At 42.6% G+C, this 14,379-nt stretch overlaps 1 protein-coding gene across 1 annotated transcript in view; it reads left to right on the top strand.

Annotated features, from left to right (window-relative positions):
• The first annotated feature begins 1,686 nt into the window (after window positions 1-1,686).
• The window catches only part of obsl1b (obscurin like cytoskeletal adaptor 1b), a 29,416-nt gene continuing 16,723 nt past the window's right edge, over window positions 1,687-14,379 (top strand). The window contains exons 1-6 of the mRNA XM_041950952.1: window positions 1,687-2,701; window positions 4,112-4,381; window positions 5,307-5,567; window positions 5,687-5,998; window positions 6,091-6,357; window positions 6,555-6,830. Of these exons, the coding sequence (XP_041806886.1) occupies window positions 1,687-2,701; window positions 4,112-4,381; window positions 5,307-5,567; window positions 5,687-5,998; window positions 6,091-6,357; window positions 6,555-6,830 (2,401 nt within the window). The remainder of the gene's footprint in view (window positions 2,702-4,111; window positions 4,382-5,306; window positions 5,568-5,686; window positions 5,999-6,090; window positions 6,358-6,554; window positions 6,831-14,379) is intronic.

Below are 14,379 nucleotides of genomic sequence, written 5' to 3'. Positions count from 1 at the left end.
AAGGGGCAGAGGTCATTCCAATTAAATCAGACAAGTAAACACAGGGGTTAATCTCCTCTCTTTAAACCTCCGGAGGGAATATTAAAGACACTTTCAAAGCAATGTCCAAACTGTGTTAGTTAAACTTCTTGCACTATGAAGAAGAAATGTTTTGCAACTTAGAAAATTAATGCAAACACATAATTATATTATATATTATATTCAGCGGTTATGCAAAAACAGCTTCCCCTCAACATTCACTTTAATTTCAAGGAAAAGAAATAGTTAAGCAAATTAATCTTTTACATTAAACTTACTTTTCTACTTCATTAAAAAATTAATTTTCACCTGCAATGTTTAGGTTTAGCTGGAAAAAGTAGAACCAAATAGAAGCTTGATATCTTTTTAGTTGGCATGCATCTCACATAAGGATTGACAAGTCTTTGACTGAAAACAAGACAGTATTTGAACATGTTTTTTGTTGTTGTTGTGGTTTGAATAACTCTTTTTAATATACTGTTACGATATGCTTCAGTAAAAACTATTCTTATAAAGAAATAAATGTAATATGACGGACGATGTGACTTTTTTCTTTGTGACCTGAAACTTTGATTCCTGAGTTGTTACACACTCGATAGGAGTGGTCACATGGCTTTTGTTAAACACCTGCCCTCGTTGCACCTTATACCCTAATGAAGAGTTAAAAAGTCGGATTCTTATACTTATAATTTGAGTGGATTTCTTTACACTGCCAAACACCACAAGTAGGCTGGACAGTCAGTATTTTTCATTTTTACTCCAAAACACATTAACTCAGTTAAGTGATAAATATAATCTTTAGCGTTCACAAGCTGAAGTTCTGGGTGAAGTTTACACAGACAGTCAAAATGGGAGCATACTTTTCATGGGAGACGGAGAATTAAGAAGTGTAGTATAAACAAAATTTCTACAACTGCTTCATATCTATTTTTGAATATGACAGAAAAATAATTTTAGCCGTGACATTTAAAGCAAGAATTCCGTCGCAGAGTTGCCAACAAAGAGTGTGATGGAGGCTCAGCGTATTTTGACTGCAAGGTCTCTTGGGTGGGCAGACCGGGATTTCGGGCTGTGTTTGTGTGACCATGCGGGTTTCAGAGTCTTCTTTGTGATACCTGACACACACTCCCTCACAGGTCTTTATTTAGGGCATACTATATTAAGCACTTTCCCATTGAAATACAGCACCAGCTGTACTGGCTATGTGTTGTGGCTGCTGTTGCAATAGGACCAGGCACCCGGCGCCCCCCCACCGCCTCCCCGCCCACTGCTAGCCTGTGTTTTTCTCTCATGCAGACAGATCTAATTCAATTATCCCTAATAATCATACCACTCTAAAGAGTGTGGAGGCTGAGTGTTTAAGTGACAGATGTTTTAATTGTATATATACAAATATAAGGGTTCATTCCCTTATTACAGGAAGGCTGTAATCTTATAACATATACAATTATTTCATATACAGTCGAATGATCAGGCTAAAATGTTAGATCAGTATTTTTATGTTCAAATATCTCAAACACACAAGCTGTTTGATATGACAATAATTAACCAGTTTTTCTTCTTTTAGAAATTTGCAGTGCAGAAGTTGGACCGTCTTGCTCCAGTGAATAACCACTTATTACTCTCCTGGGCTGCCTGAGGCGAAGTGAGCCTGACAGTGAAGCAGAAATGGATGTGTTTGGTGGCGCACCACGTTTCTTGGCCTATCCGAGACCTGTGGTGGTACAAAGTGGAACTGATGCAGTCCTCAAGTGTCAAATTGGTGGTGATCCAAGGCCCGCGGTTATCTGGGAGCGGAACAATGAAAAGATTGACCCACAAGGACGGTATAGGGTCTTTGAGGATGGAAATGTTTACAATCTCATCATTTCAGCTGTGACCACGGAGGATAGTGGCCAGTACATATGCAAAGCAAAGAACAGCATTGGGGAAACATACGCAGCGGCCACACTGAAGGTGGAAGGTGAGGCGCAAGAGATGGAGTTTCGAGAGGAAAATAAGCCCCGGTTCCTCATCAAGCCCCTGTCCACTCGTGTTGGCCGCGGGGAAGATGCTGTCTTCTCTTGTAAGCTCTGGGGAAACCCACGACCAGAGGTGGTCTGGGAAAAGGATGGCAGGAAACTCAATGAAATATTTGAAAGCACACATTTCAGTGTGGGCTACCAGGACGGTGGATGGTTCCAGCTCAAGATTTTTAAGACTCGTGCACCAGATGGTGGTGTATATACATGCAAAGCCAGAAATGAGTTTGGGGAAGCTCTGGCAGGGGCTGTGTTGCTCGTCGATGCGGGCCCAGGACATGAGGAAGAAGGAAATCGTAATGGCTATACAAATGGCCACTGGAAAGCCCACCAGGGAAAACAGAGGAGTGGAAGGCAAGTCCCAAACCGGCTAAAAGACGACACCATGACCAAGTCCACTAAAGTAAAAATGTTTGCAGTGACAGAGGGTAAACATGCCAAATTCCGCTGCTTTGTGACTGGAAAACCCAAACCAGAAATAATTTGGAGGAAAGATGGCAGGCTGATACTGTCTGGAAGGCGTTATTTGTTGTATGAGGACAGAGAAGGATACTTCACACTTAAAGTTCTGTACTGTAAGCAGAAGGATAACGGAGTTTATGTTTGTGCTGCGTCGAATACTGCAGGGCAAACCCTCAGTGCCGTACACCTCTCCGTGAAGGGTAAGTCCATTTGCAGTGAGTTTTACTTTTTAAGATGTGAAGAAATGTAGGCACAGCTTGAAGAGTGGGCATGACTGCAGCCTGTGATACTTTTTGCAGTCAGGAAAGGAGGGAGGGAGGGTGTGGTGTGTTCTTGGATCCGATTTCGATCCATTTGATGCTAGGATGATGTCAGTGACATATCTTCAAAGAGGTACTCTGAGATCATTTACTGGGGTAAGGCCAGACAAGGATGGCATAATAAAAATTTATTTTAAACGTTTTACAGCAGTACTATGAAGCTTAAAAAAGAATGTTAATTTTGATATTGTTTTGGATATGCTTCAATACACAGAAAGCTTAGATATGTGTAAACAAACTTAATATCACCAACAAAATAGGGTAAAACACCTAATAATGTTAATTTAACATATTGTTCTGGTCCAAGCTGCAGGTAGCTGCTCACAACTGGCTGCTTAAGGAACTCATTTAAGTGCATTTCATGTGTATGACTTTGTATCCTCAGTCAGTTGAATTCATGAAAAAGCAGTTCTGCAGACAGTAAGCTGCAAATATAATCAGCAATCAAATGATATGACACCAGCTGCATTAAAAGCAATTCAATCCTGGGTCCACTGGAGGATTAATGAAATGTATTAATGATCTGAAACTCGACCCGAGATGTATAAACAGGCAAAGTTCATCAGCTTGAAGTGGATTCCGACGGCAGTGTGATGTCTGCAAAGTCACTTAGCTCGTGAAAGGTCTAGGGGGGCGTCCATGTGTCGAGGTCTTTGGGAGGGGGATCATGTTTCTCACATGGCCGAGGGAAGTCCAAACTCATGGCACCAACAGAAAGTATTGTACTGTATCAGTCAGAGATAAAGAAAATAACACTGAGGCAGGACTAATGGTCAGTGGTGGATAGCGGGTACATTAAAGTAGATTTAAATGGGAACGTATTTAATCAGTTGTGTGTGTGCTACATTGGACTCATTAAAACATTAGTAAGATTAGGAAATGAAGGGCTTTGCACACAGACTGGTTAATACAGTCCGCATTCTTTTGTTTACAGCTGTCTGGGGCTGTCTGATGGTGTCAGTTACAAACAGTTTATTTCCTATCTAGCACCCCGATGTGTTAATGACCCTTCCATTCCTCGACTAAATGAGCCACTTGTCTCATGATTTTGCTCATCTTGTTTGCTTCACTGGAATTTACTGCCAAATATATTTCAATTTACAGTTTACAATTTACAAGGACACACAGTAGATGATGCGCCGTGTGAGTTTTCACAGGGTCGACTTGCCTGAGGAATTTATATGGATTGAGTTACACTAACCATTTGTGAGACTGATTATGAAAAAAAAATTTTAACACCGTTAGGAAAAGTCATATAATCAAACTGTTCTCGTTGCTCCTTGGTTCCAGAGCCGCCTGTGCGGTTCAAGCAGCCTCTCATTGATCTAGAAGTATGGGAACGAGATTTGGCTGTTCTCGAGTGTGAAGTTCCAGAGGACTCTGTTCCCATCACATGGTATCTGGAGGATAGAAGACTGCAGCCAGGGGCCAAATATGGGATGGAGGAGTGGGGAACAAAAAGGCGACTGACTATCCGTGACATCGGGGTTGACGATGACGGGATTTACCTCTGCGAGATGCCCGATGGGGGGAGAAGCATTGCAGAGGTCGCCGTGAAAGGTAAATCGGGATGAGAGACTAATACAGCTTGCCTCAAAAAACACTCTAAAAGTGCAAAAGTATATGCAAATCTGGTACCTTCACTCAAGATTTGGGTGGAGAAGACTTGACATACAATCATGGAACCAGTATGTGGTTGCTGTAGATACAATAAGAGCCTTTTAATAAAAATAGTATAAGGTTCGGAGGACACAGCTACATTTATGTTTGGGATGATCAAAACCGAAGTTGATCTGTGACAGCTCTTCATTTTGAAACACACAGGCCTGACAACACTTACTTCCTGTTATACGCTTTTATTCCTTTTCTCTCCTCCCTTGACCTGGTTTGCCACTTGACAGACAAGGCAAATCCTTGCACTTTTCTACCACCGACAATAGGAAAACACAGCTGGCATCAGATGAGCAGCAAATAGCATCATTGCTTGTTTCGTTTCAATAATAGCCCATTATGAGAAAATTGACAGCATCAGTCACTCAGGAAATGTCTAAAACAATGCTCAAGTGAGAAAGCCCTGTGCCAGCCAAAGACATTATGACTTTTGTCTGCAGGGGACGAAGAAAGAAACAGTGCGACATTGATATACAGCCACAAAATCTATAAAGGAGGAGTGGGAGAGTTTGGACGTGTCAACAAAACACCGGCTTTTGACACGAGAGAGCACAGTTCACTTTGTATTTCCTACCAAGAATCAACAGTGTTTCTTTTAAACTTGACCGCAATAATTCTCTTACCTGATCTTTTATTGTTGAATTGCTGACGTAGCAGTGTTGGGTCAAAAAAAGCATTATTTTTATAGTGTTGATATGTAACAGTTTTTTACGTCACTAACAAACGATGGCCTGACGATAACTGTATTAGTTCAGTTCAGTTCAGAAAACACGTCGCTCTGATGGGCAGTTACAAATGAAGTGTTTTCTCGCAGGGACGATTTTGCGGAAGCTTCCAAGAAAAGTGGACGTATTGGAGGGCGAAAACGCCGCCTTCTGTGTTGAAGTGGAAAAAGAAGAAATGGACATACACTGGTACAAAGATGGTGTAGAGCTGCGTGAAACGCATCAGACCATCCTTAAGTCCTTCGGTCGTACTCACATCCTGGTTTTCGTCAATACGATGCCCCAAGACTCTGGCCTTGTGACTTTCCTTGTAGGCAGATCCAAGACTTCCTCTCAGCTGAGAGTGAAAGGTAGGGACTCTCATCTATACGTTACAGCTCTCCAAATGCAACATGTGCACAATTTGTTTTTTTGGCATTGACCGACATGTATCAGTCCAAAGGGACATGATTGGTTTCTCCTGTTTCAGCGGCCAGACATTGTCCTCCCAGTTGTCCAGTGGGTGTGCAGATCAACACGGAGCGAGCTAATGCAGCTCTGCTCTCATGGGTTCCTGCTCAGGACTCGCGAAAGAACCCTCCATCTGGTTACGTGCTCGAGCGACAGGAAGTGGGCACCGGCTCTCAGGAGTGGCTGCAGTGCCTGACCACAGACTCTGCGACGTCAGTGGAGATCCTGGGTGACAGCGTACCATGTGAAGCTGATTATCGATTTCGCATTTGCAGTGTAAACAAATATGGAAAGAGCAACAATGTTGAGTTCCCGAGGGCTGTTCACTTGGGTAAATCCATTTTTTCTTGATCAATGATTAATGAAATGACAGCATAAGGATATTGCTGGCTAAATCATGTATAAATTGATTTTCTTTTCCAGTTCCAGTTGCCAGAATACAAGCTCCTTTGCAGGATGCCTTGGTGCCAGAGGGCCAAGATGCCCTCTTCTCTATCGAGCTGTCTGCCTCGGTTATCGGTACATGGTTCTTGAATGGTACTCAGCTTCAGGAGGATGAACGTTATTCCATGCGTCGGTCAAGAACACACCAGTCTCTTCGCATACGAGGAGTACGTGATACAGACAATGGAGCTGAGATCACGTTTATTGCCTATGGGATTCGGGATTCTGCAGCACTGTACATCCAAGGTACGTATGGATCAGTGTCATAGTTTGCTTGAGTAAGTGACTTGGTCAACCTGAGATTTATTGTGTTTTTTCTTTGCTTTGCTTGAGGTGGAATTTGGTAAGACAAATGTGCACAAAATGTTGGACACCAATAATGCAAGATGACACTAACATGTTGACGTGACAAAACGTTCTCATTGTTTTTCTAACGTTTGCAGCTCCTCTTGTCAAGTTTTCGCCACTGTCAGAAATGGATCGAAATAAATTTGTAGAAATGGGGAACCCCATTGTGCTGTACTGTGAGCTGTCAGACCCGGCGGCTCCGGTGCACTGGTACAAGAACGGGGTGGAATTGCAAACAATGGAGGGTCTTCATATCCAATCGGAGGGCACCATGAGAAGAATTGTCATCCAATCAGCAGAGTTCTCACATTCGGGAGTGTATTGCTGTGATGCGATTGATGACGTCATCAGGTTCAATGTGGAAGTAGAGGGTGAGTGGAGTGAGTTTCTCACAATACTGCTGTCTTTCACAGAGACTAACCATCTTTATTGTCACTTTACCCCTTTTTCTTATCTTTTTTCATTTACAAATGCATTTAGTCTTCTCTTAAAGTCTGACTTATCAAAACCTATAACATTTACAACTTAACAAACCGTTAAAATATCTAAATATCCATAGCCCCACCTGTGAGGTTTTCAGCTATTCCAGATGCTGAGAGGAACAAAACCATCCAAACAGGCTACCCCATTGCTTTACGATGTGAGCTCTCAGATCCTTCCGCCCAGGTGCACTGGTACAAAGATGGGTCAAAGCTCCACCCTCAAACGGGAGTAGATATGCTAACTGATGGCGTGGCGAGAACGCTGATTGTCCATTCAGCAGAATTTTTCCACTCTGGGTTATACTGCTGCAAGACAAAGGGTGACACCATCACATTCAATGTGGACATCAAAGGTGATTTGTTTTACCTTAAGCAATGTGAAAAATTAACAAGCTCCTCCTCAGCAAAGCAACTAACTCTGATGACCCTTTCTATGTTGTCTGTTGCCTTTCTTCTTAGCACTCATTGCAAGTGCAGCTGTCGTCTTTTCTTTGACTGCATTACAGCATGCTAGCAATTTAGATATCAGTTTATTATCATGAATAATCTTAAGGGCTGGCATGTGTTGAATTAAGGTTGACATAAGATCTAAACATATCTATAGCTCCACCTGTGAAGTTCTCAGCAATTCCCGAAGCAATGAGGACCAAGTCGATCGAGGCAGGCTGCCCTATTGTTCTCCAGTGTGTGGTGTCGGATCCCGAGGCCCACGTTTGCTGGTATAAGGATGAAATGCAGCTCATTTCAAACTCGGGATTAGAAATCCATTCAGAGGACAACACGAGGACATTAGTTGTTCAGTCTGCAGAGCTGTCCCACTCGGGTGTGTACAGATGCACCACACAGGATGATACCATGGAGTTTCAAGTGGAGATCAAAGGTGACTTTACACTTTTTATCTTGTGCGTTAATGCTGTAACCCCACCTCCTCTTTCTAGATGCCACTAATAATCCCCGCTTCTTCTGTATGTGGTTTGAAGAACTGTTTCATGCACATGACCTTAAAGAACAGTTAACGCACGAGGTAACTATTATTTCTAATCATTTGTTTTGTGACTGCTGTGACCTGAATTGAAAGTCTCCAAAGCCCTTTTCTGCTCAGCAGTTACATTTTTGCCAGGTATCCATTTCCTACAGTCTTGATTTTATTTAGCTGTCCTGAATTCCCAATGCTAGCTATACCGGTGACGTACTCTGCTATCTTTGACGTTGAGAGAACCAAGTCACTTGAAGCGGGCAAACTTTTGGAGCTGGAATGTGAGGTTGCAGACTCCACTGTGCCTGTCTACTGGTATAAAGATGGTGTAAAGATCTCCCCGCAGAACGGTTGGGATATACAGAGTAATGGCACATTGAGGAGACTCATTATCCCATCCGCTGAGCTCTTGCACTCAGGGCTATACAGCTGTGAAACCTCTGATGACACTATCCACTTCACTGTGGATATCAAAGGTGATTTTAATTTCAATTTGTTGAATCTTAGAGCAAAGCGTAGAGCATTCTGGAGACTAGATGCGATTAACATTTACAGTAAGCATATCTGTCTGTCTGTGGTGTTTTGTGTGAAGTCGTAACTGTTTCTTGAATCATAGTAAAATCAAACTCTACTGACATAATGAAAATATCTATGCAATGCTTGAAAATGTCAGCCTCTCTCTTCAATTTGGTCATGTGACATAATAGTGTGTAGGTTGGTAGAGCTGAATCTATATAATCCCTTTCTTAATCAGAGTGTAAATATGCACTGTTAAGTCCGCAATTACAATATGAATCATCATCTTTAGCTCCCACGCTGCCGTTGTCGCCCTCACCAGAGGTTGTGGAGACACAGTCACTTGAAGCAACCTGCCCAACTGAGCCAGCGTGTGAAACCTCAGACCCTGCTTTCCAGGTGTCATGGCAGAGGGAAAAAGAACACGACTCTAATAGTGAGGCTGATTTTGAAACGGGAGGCATCGAGAAGACCCTCGTTATTGAGCCAACACATCCTTCAAACTCTGGGGCATACTACTGTGCAACAGCAGATGACGTTGCCCAATTAATAGTACAAAATCAAGGTGATTTTTTTTTTGTAAACATCTTTTCTATTTTAGCTCTGACTAACTTTTTATGTAGCTTTTAGTCTGTCTTCTTATTTGTTGTTAGGACGCAGAGCTAATATCTGTGACAATATCTCTTTTACGTCCGTTATTCTAAAAACTAGGGTAATATACACTGAAATTATCCCCCATTGCTTGTCTGTAGTGCCATCTCCAACATATCTGCCTGGTCCTGATGTTGAGAAGACCAGGTCTGCTGAAGCGCACAGCCCAATTGTTCAGCAGTTTGAGATTTCAGATCCAATTGCCAAAGCCTGTTGGTACAAAGATGGAACCCAGATCTACCCAAAAAGGGAAGGTGTCTGTGACTCACAGAGCAGCAGCCAGTCAGTGCCCCTCCAGTCACATGACTTGCCTGGGGATGGGAGATTTGGCGGGGACACGTCTGGTGATGCACAGTTAAATGTGGACATAAAAGGTGGTGTTCCACATTGTACCTGCACAATTAAGAATCAAGCATTTAGTCACGCACGTGAAGCTATCACCCAGCTCATTGTTTTCTCTTTGGCTTTGTCCAAACAGCAGAGCAGTGTCACTATGGTGATGAGATTGGTGAGATAGCTGATGCATCTGCCCAATACACTGTGGATGTCAAAGGTGATTTGATATATTTCAACATCAGTCATCCATGTTAACCCAACACATACATGCCACTAACAATAGTGGTGTATTTCACTGTTAGCTCAATCATCTGAGGCACCTGTGATTTTTTTTTCCCTTCATAAAATTGCTTTTTGACATATTGAAACCCGATCTCATGTCATTTCCTGCAGTTTTTGGCTCTTAATCAAAGATGTGGGTGTTTAGTAGCTGCCTAGCTGCTCTTCATACTAACATACATGTTGTGTTTGTCCATTAATTCTTCATTTTAACAGCCATCTTTGCTTGTAACAAGCAGCTTAAAACTCTTTAAATCCATCTTGTGTCTTATTCATCACCAGATCCTCTCATTCACATTGCTGCCCTGAACCTCTCATCGTTGCAATGACAACGAACTCTTATCAAAGAGAAGAAAATTAATGTACTTTATAGGATTTAAGGTGGTAGTATACAGACCGATGGTATGACAGTATTAGGAGTCAGTTGGAGGGGGAAATATGGGAGCTCAATCTCAGACCATACCTGGTCGACCTTCTTGCTTGTCTTTGCAATGAATTATCCCATAACTCCATGCTAACCCACACTGATGTAAAATTCTGTTATGAGAAGAAGTGTTGAGACCATCAACCACTGAAAACCTTTCTCTGTGTACATCACAATGCTTATAGCTACATCGCCAAGGCTCTCTTCTGACCAAGAGGAGAAGAAGACCACTGATGAGGCTTATCCTGTTGAAGCCGACTGCATGTCCGCAAAAGGCAATTCTGGCATCTTCTGTGGCAAGAGAGGAGATACACAGACACATGAAGAACATTCCAGGCATATACCGATTTCTCAGTCAACTTATGAACGTATGGCTGACTGGATTACAACCAAACTGCCGAAGGAGCTCTCCGATAATCAACAAACAATAAATGCTCGATCTCCAGTTTACTATAGCTCTGTAAAGCCAACAATAAAGCAATCTGATATACAGCATCACACTAAACAGGCCACAGAATCACAAGGTGAACTCATGTACGACATACAGCATGCAGAAGGCCCACCTGAAGAGCTTGATAGTTCCCAGCAGACAGCTGTCCAGACAGATGAGTTTTGTAATGTCCTACAAACTGCAGCTGTTGAATCAGTGGAATCCACTCTCGCGGCCCTAACAGTCCAATCAGAAGGGCTACATGGCTCAATGCACATGCCAACTGTGCCGTCAGAGCTATGTACCACTCTACAGACTTCAACTGTCCAGTCAGAGCACCCTACTAACCACTTACAGATTTCAACACTCAAATCAGACAAGTTCTGTATCCCATTAAGAACTGCAACTTTGCAGTCAGAGGAACCCTTTACCTCCTCTCATACCGCAACTGTCCAATCAGAGGAGCCCTTTAAAGCCTTACATACTGCAACTGTCCAGTCAGAGGAGCCCTTTACAGCCTCTCATACTGCAACTGTCCAATCAGAGGAGTCATTTACATCCTTATATACTGCAGCTGTCCAACCAGAGGAGCCCTGTAGCTCCATCCAGATGCCAGTGGTCCCGCCAGAGTTGCCTCTTGATTGCTTACAAAGTGCAACAGTCAATTCAGAGGGGCCCTGTAACTCCTCATGGACTGCAACTGACAAACCACAGGAGTTAAACAGACCCCTACAGACATCAACTGACCAGTCAGAGAAGCTCACGGACTTACCTAACACTGCATCCCTTCAACCACTGGACTTATTTTACTCTGAAGAGACTGTCCAAATAGGGGAGCATTGCAGCTTGGGACAGTCTGCATTGCATGACCTCTATCACCCGGGAGAAGCAGTCCCTAACCATTCAGAGGTGCCGGATCAGTCCGCGCAGGTGACGACAGTCCAAGCAGAGTGTCATCACACCATGAAGGCCAAGGAGGGCCAAGTAGACAGCATAGTTAACTCTGGGCAAAGATCATCGACTCAGTTTACAGAGCCTTACTATGTCAAGCAGCCATCTCCTGTCCAATCAGAAGAGATCTATCTATCAAGGACATGTGACAGTCACTGGAGTGACAGTGTCACTGCAAATAAGGTGGCTGTTGAAGGTGATTTAAATGGTTAGCATTATCAAAAAAAGAATAAAAAAAATGGACGGGCACAATGTTGACATTGTGCAAAATGAAGTGATTGCTTTTTGCAATCCTTGGCATTTTGACAATTTCTGCATTTACTTACTGGATTTTGTTCATACTAAAACTACTGAAGTAGTCAGTGTAAAACTTTGAGCTTGGGTGGTCTGTGAGGAATATTAAAGTTGGGAAAAGAATAAATACATTAGCCTCAAATCCTAACTTGAATGCCTAGTTATCTCAAGTCTAACCAAAGATACCTCTTGTTAGATTACTAATAACAATAAAGACATATCTTTTATTCTGACTTATTTTAACTCTTAAGAATTATTGGCATGACTAATCTTGATTTGCGATTTTGCTCTTCTGTTGTTTGAAAGCATCATTTTTGTTGTAGTCAGTCATAGTGATGCAATTTTCTCTCAATGTTACCTCAAACATCCCCAGCTCCGCCTGTGAGAATTACAACACTGTGTGAGGCTGAGAGGAACAAGTCTGTTGAAGTTGGTGAACCCATAGTGCTGCGATGTGAGATATCAGATCCTAACGCTCAAGTTACTTGGTACAAGGACGGAGTAAAACTACATGGAGCAGCTGGGCAAGACATGCTGGCAGAGGGTTCCATACGAACGCTGGCTTTCCAGTCAGCGACGCTGTCTCATGCAGGGATTTACAGCTGCAAGACGACAGATGATGCAATGCAGTTTCATGTGGATGTTAAAGGTGACAAAAGTTGTTTTCATGTTCTGTTCTGCAGCCAGTTAACACACCAAAATCACAGTGTATGAACATTATATCAACTTAGCAACAATAATAGCTATAAGTTAGAAGCTATAAACATTTAGCTTTCACTTAGCCACTTAGCCTTAACTGACAGCATATGACTTTATATGCATCTCTGAATGGACACAAGCAACACTAACTTGACAAGGGTTAAGCCCATGCTAATGCTGTTAGCAATAATGATAAAGTTACTTTAACAGGGGAACATTATTTCTAAACGTCTGACTAACTACTCAGACCCCCACCCCACCCCCTTCCTGATAGCGAGCAATCCTTGAAGAGTTTGTGCTTCATTTGATTTACAGCAGTATCTGTTTTGTTGACTGATTGCATTTTGCATTCAACCCTGTAGCTCCCCTTCTGAAGTTCTCAGCTTTATCTGAGGCTGACCAGAAAAAGACGGTCATGGCAGGCTGTCCCATTGCTCTACAATGTGAGCTGTCAGACTCCGCTGGACAAGTCAGTTGGTACAAGGACGGAACAGAGCTCCTACCTCAAAATGGAGTAGACCTCCAGTCAGAAGGGAATTTGAGGAGTCTAGTTGTCCCAGCAGCAGAGCGGGCTCACACTGGCATATACCGTTGTGAGTCAAAGGATGATGACATCCAGTTTGCTGTGGAAGTAAAAGGTGATGCTCAGAAAGTCTGTGGCGCTTTCACTGTCTTGCACGGCCAACTAACTGTAACAGCAGGTGATTAAGTCACATTCATCACCTAACAGAAAATGATTCCTAGCTTCCTCTGAAATTACTTCTGCGGTTTAATTAATACAAATGCATAAAACAGCCAAATGTTCAGTGAAGTTTGTCATAGCATGTCATGTTGAGTTCAAAGACACCGCCTCCATCACACGAAAAATTAAACAGTATTGGACATCTTCTCTCCGTGCAGCATGCCCAATATCTTAAGACAGCTAACGTTTCATGGGTCTTGTTCTTTTTCATTAAAGGCACTAACTGATGCTCCTCTACCACAAAACACTTTCTTGTGCCCTTTGTCTGTGATTCTTATGTCAGTGTACAATAACTGGATGATTTTGTCATTTCAGAACTTGATTCTTGCTCTTCGAACCCTTTGAATCATTTTTGTGTTTTGCTTCTTGTCTTTGTTAAGCAAGTTGCTGTGTGTTGTTATGTTGTCCTGTCTTGAAATTCTTCATCATTGAATATACAGTAGGCTGGATATTTCATTTCTTCAAGAAATGACAATATGAAGCTTATTGAGACGCTCTTTTTGCTGAAACCTATAGCGCTACCTGTGAAGTTCTCAGAGCTTCCAGAGACTGACAGGGACAAGTCCGTCCACGAAGGCTCTCCCGTTGTCCTCCGCTGTGAACTCTCCCATGATCCCTCTGCTCATGTGGACTGGTACAAGGACGGGATGAAACTCCTACCACAAAACAATATGGAAATACAGTCAGATGGTCTAACGAGGACACTACTCATTCATTCAGCTGAGAGCATGCACGGTGGCACTTATGAATGCTCAACATCTGAGGACACCATCACATTTAAAGTGGACATAAAAGGTGATTTATTCCTATACTTACTATCTTCTTACCATGCATACCTATACCACGTCCATCTTGTTCTATGGTGTGAGTGGTAAACAAAATTTGCTTTGCTTTGCATGTTCATGAGAACATGGTATGACTGGCTGGGCGGTGTGTTTTTGTCCACTGTTAGTGAATTCATCTCTTATCCAAAACCCTTGTTATTTCCTTCTCTTAGGCCGATCGCCACAGATCATGCCAATACCGCTGTCAGAAAAATACAAGATGATTGCAATTGGTTGTCCAATTATCCTGCAGTGTGAGGTCTCAGACCCTGTTGCCCAGGTCTCCTGGTTTAAGGACAAGGTGGAGCTTTTTTGC

This window comes from Chelmon rostratus, chromosome 13 (assembly GCF_017976325.1).
Source record: "Chelmon rostratus isolate fCheRos1 chromosome 13, fCheRos1.pri, whole genome shotgun sequence".
NCBI classification, from domain to species: domain Eukaryota; kingdom Metazoa; phylum Chordata; class Actinopteri; order Chaetodontiformes; family Chaetodontidae; genus Chelmon; species Chelmon rostratus.
The sequence above is the reverse complement of the archived record's forward strand: the minus strand, read 5'-3'. Positions and strand labels throughout refer to the sequence as shown.